Source organism: Orycteropus afer, unplaced genomic scaffold (assembly GCF_000298275.1).
Source record: "Orycteropus afer afer isolate SDZICR_OR568_19922 unplaced genomic scaffold, OryAfe1.0 scaffold00689, whole genome shotgun sequence".
NCBI classification, from domain to species: domain Eukaryota; kingdom Metazoa; phylum Chordata; class Mammalia; order Tubulidentata; family Orycteropodidae; genus Orycteropus; species Orycteropus afer.
Window position 1 is genome coordinate 453,197 of NW_006922276.1, and position 4,510 is coordinate 457,706.

Sequence of the window (4,510 nt, forward strand, 5' to 3'; positions counted from 1 at the left end):
AGGCTGAGCCTCTGGTGTTTAAAACCCAGCGAGATGCACCTGGTGCACAGGTAACAGCCCAGCTTATAGACTGAGACAGACTAGGAAGAAGGAAGAGGCTGTCCACTTCTGAAAGAATTGGCCAGGGAAAACCTTATACTGTTGTTAGGTGCCATGAAGTCAGCTTTGACTCATAGCGACCACCCATGACCAATTAGAAAGCCCCACAGGGTTTCTAAGGCCGTGATCTTTACAGGAGCAGACCGCCAGGTCTTCCTCCCCAGACGGAACCAGGTGGGTTCAAACCACTAGCCTGTCAGTTGGCAGCTCAGCACTTAACCACTGAGCAAGCAGGGCTCATTCGAAACCTTCAAAATTTAGTGCATTGCACACACAGCCCATCTCAAGTCACACCAGCCCCTTTTCAAATGCACAATGGCCATCCCAGCCTTAGGACCTTACCCAGTGTGTGCGGTCCCTTCCTCACAGTCAAGGTGAGGGAGCCCTGGTGGCGCAGTTGTCAAACGCTCCCCTGCTAACTAAAGGGTCAGTGGTTCGAACCCACTAGCCAATCCATGGGAAACAGATGAGGCATGCATCTTCCCTAAAGATTACAGCCAATGGGGCAGTTCTATTCCATTACATGGAGTCACTAAGAGTCAGAATCAACTCGATGCCAACAGTTTTGATGGTTTTGATTAATTGCCAATGCCCGGGAACTCTGCAATGCAGAATCCAGCATAGTGGCTAAGGCATTTGGCTGCTAACCAGAACTTCGGTGGTTCAAACCCACCAGCTGTGAGAGGAAGATGAGGCAATCTACCCTGTAAAGGTGTGTTGTTGTTATGTGCCATCGAGTCGGACCCGACTCATAGTGACCCCTCCTTGGGTTTCCGAGGCGGTATCACTATGGAAGTAGATTGCCCCATCTTCCTTCCGAGGAGTGGCTGGTGGGTTTGAACCGCCGGCCTTCTGGTTAGCAGTTAAGTGCTTTAGGCACTATGCTACCAGAGCTCCCTGTAAAGATGTACAGCCTTGGAAACCCAGAGGGGGTCACAGTGGGTTGGGAGTGTATGGGGGTCTGGGGAAGGCGGTGAGGGCCACCACGCGATATTCCACAGGGAACTGTAGCTCCTGGGAGTGGGGGGGTGCAATGCTGGAAAGGTGGGTGGTCAGTGCAAGGTCATCGGGGGCTGGCACCTGGGAGGGGGCGCATAGAACGCTGAAGGCGGCCAAGGGGCCGTGGGTAAAGATGGAACGCTAGTGAGGGGCCATGGGAAGTTAGGGGGCGGGATGGAGTGTTGGGGTTCAACATGGGGGGCCGCTGGGGGCCGCTGGTAGGGACGTTGCACGTTCTCGCCGGGGCACTCACGCACCGAGACCCGCGATGGTGAAGGACACGACCAGCACCGGCTCCTTGGACCAGGCATTCTTGAGGAAGACGGCGAGTCCTGCAGGGGTGAGCGAGGACGGTCACTCCTCAGGGGCTGCCCGCGGTGACCTCTAACCCTCTTGTGGCACCCCGCCCGAGGAGCCCCTTCGTGGCCTCCCCTTCGTAACTTCCGCGTACCCCCGCGCCGCCGACCCCACCATCTCCAAGGATGTTCCGCTACGCTCTCTGCACGGCTCCGCCCGGGGCTCCTAGGACTACCCCAGCCCCGCGAGCCGGAGACGCCGGCACTTACTAGTCGCCATCTTGGTCGCGGCGGCGGCGGCGAGGACGCGGGGCACTCTGGGAGTTGTGGTCCCCGCTCACGAGGCCTGAGTCCGCGCGTGCGCACTGGCGGCGACCGGACCGTCTCTGGTTGTGGTGCTGGCCGGAGTGGCACGCCCCGGGTTTAAGCGTACCGGGCCATGGCAAGGCTGCGGCGTGTGCTGGGAGGCCGTGCCTTTACACTCTCCTTTCTCCCTCAGCCTTGAAATCTTCGGAGGAGGAAATTCCAGTCCTCCTGCTGCGACTTGAGGCAAAATCCTAGAACCCTCAGTCAACAGCTTACAAAAGCCCATTCCGCAGATGGAAAAACGGAGTCTCTGAGCTGTCAAATGATTTAGGTCTCAGCTCACAGCAGTCTCGTTCGAGAAGCGCTAGCTCTCACCCTAGACAGGGACAGTCTGCGGGCTGTCACACTGCCTTATCCCACCCCCACCCCATCAAAGCTGAGATCGCACCATTTAAAAAACAAATAGAACAGAAAATCCACTAACTCCCAGTTGATAACGACTCAAAGCGACCCCATAGGATAGAGTAGAGCTGCCCCATTGAGTTTCCAAGGCCCTAAATTGTACCAAAGCCGACTGCCTCATCTTCCACAGAGCAGCTGGTGGGTTCAAACCTCTGACCCTCTGCTTAGCAGCCCAAGGCTTAACCTTGTACCATTGGGCCTTCCTCACACTCATTTGTTTATTTCTGGTGGCAATAACGGTCCATTGACAATTTGCAGGGAGAGTTCGATGCTGTTGGCTGTCTCCTTCACATGGTGTCAGGATTCTGACCTCGCCACCCACAGAGCTCCACCACGGTGAACCCAGGCCCCCCACCCCTGAAAGTCTCGTCTGCTCTGTAGACTTACTGTTGTCACACCAAGGCCCTGTGGGTAGTTCTCTATAAGATCACTTGGCTCAAGGCAAACGTTGTTCGCCAACTGAGCTAACCTGCCGTTACAGTTAAGGAAAGCTTCATAGTGTATTCTTTCCAGGCGTAGATTGGGGGCCACCCCAGTCTCAATGGATCCAGTAAGTCTGGCTTCCATATGAGTGTGAAATTCTCTTCCGTGATTTTCCTCCTTTGGATCAGACTCCACTGTTGGGTCCTTCATCCAGCCGTTCAGTCATCACAGAGGGCCCGTCCGGACCACACTTCTTTCAGCCGACTGGGGCCAGGCCTGTCTCCCACAGGCTGGGAGTAGCTTGAGGGCACTGGTGGGGCCAGAGTCCCCTCCGGGCCACGGGCCTCACGCAGCACAGGGTCTGGGAAGGAACTATTGTCGTTATTAGGGGCTGTGAGTCGGATCCAACTCATGGCAACCCCATGTGCAGCAGAACCAAACAGAACCAAACCGGTCGGGCGCCAGGCTTACGGTCATTGCCGCGCCAGAGCCCATCATGGCGGCCACCGTCAGCCCATCTCACCGAGGGCCTGCCTCTTTTTCGCGGCCCCTCTACTATACCAGGCACGATGTCCTTCTCCAGGGACTGGTCCCTCCTGATCACATGTCCACAGGGAGATGGAGGAATTGGGGGAGGAGTACGTGCTGTATTTTTTTTAAGTTGAATGAACCACACGGCTGCTCCCACGGCCGCCCTCCTAACTTTTTCCACAGCGCCACGGGACTGTGACACAGCGTCCTGGGGCCCAGCTCCCTCCTCCCTTCCCCATATTCGGGGCTCTGCAGTCTGTGTGGCCTCATTTCCTGGGAGACGGCAGGCTGAACCCGCCATGGCGCTGCTGCCCTTGCTGGTGGCCCTCTGTGAGCTCCCCGTGCCCTTCCTGGGGCCCAGGCTGTGCTGGGGGCAGAGAGACAGGCTCCAAGGATCCTGAGGGGGGCGGGGGGCAAGGGACTGGACTGCTGAGTCTCCCGGAGGACAGGTGTGAGGGAACCAGGCAGCACTAGCCGGGGGTCTGCGATTCCAGGCCAGGAAGAGAACCCAGGGCCCGGACCCCCGGGTTCTAACATAGGAGGAGGGGGTCGGGAATTCCTAGGTCCCGGGAAGAGGAAGGGGATGGGGAGCAGGATTCTCTGGCTGTTGAGGTAGAGTGGGGGTCGGGACCCCTAGGTCTGAGGGAGGAGGGGCTGGGGGTCGGGACTCCTGGGTCTGGGAACAGGGGAAGGGAGTTTAAATTCCTGGTCTTGGAGGAGAAAGGGGCTGAGGGGCTGGACTCCTGGGTCTGGAGGCAGAGGGGCTGGAGGCTGGGAGGAGGAGAAGGCCAAGGGCCTGGCTTCCAGATCACTGAGGGGTGGGAGGTGGCGCTTAGATTCCCAAGCCCCTGGAGAGAAACAGGCTGGGGGCCTAGGCTTCTGAGTCCCTGGGAAAAGAGGGGGCTGAGGGCTGGGACTCCAGGGTCCTGAAAGAGGAGAGGGCTGGGGGCTGGACTCTCGACCCCCAGAGATGAGGACGTGTGAGCTGAGTGCCCTGGAAAAGTGGAGCCCCAGAGCCTGGGCTCTTGGTGTGGGCTGGGCACCGACTCCTGGCCTCCTACGTTGATGGGGCTCCTGGCTACTGAGAGAGAAGGAGGAGCTCTGGTGGAACAGTGGTTAAAGCATTCAACTGCTAACCGAAAGGTCGGTGGTTAGAACCCACCAGCCGCTCTACAGGAGAAAGATGAGGCAGTTGGCTTCCATAAAGACTTATAGCTTTAGAATCCCTCTGGGGCAGTTCCACTCTGTCCTCTAGGGGCGCTGTGGGTCAGAACAGACTCCAGGCAGTGGGTGTGGTTTGGGCTTTGCCTCTGTGAAGACTGACAGCCTTGGAGACCCTGTGGGCAGTTCCACTCTGTCCTCTAGGGGCGCTGTGGGTCAGAATGGACTCCAGG

At 58.0% G+C, this 4,510-nt stretch overlaps 1 protein-coding gene across 1 annotated transcript in view; it reads left to right on the forward strand.

Moving 5' to 3' along the window:
• The first annotated feature begins 3,415 nt into the window (after positions 1–3,415).
• OSCAR (osteoclast associated Ig-like receptor) overlaps positions 3,416–4,510 on the forward strand; it is a 12,601-nt gene continuing 11,506 nt past the window's right edge. The window contains exon 1 of the mRNA XM_042783123.1: positions 3,416–3,446. Within this exon, the coding sequence (XP_042639057.1) occupies positions 3,416–3,446 (31 nt within the window). The remainder of the gene's footprint in view (positions 3,447–4,510) is intronic.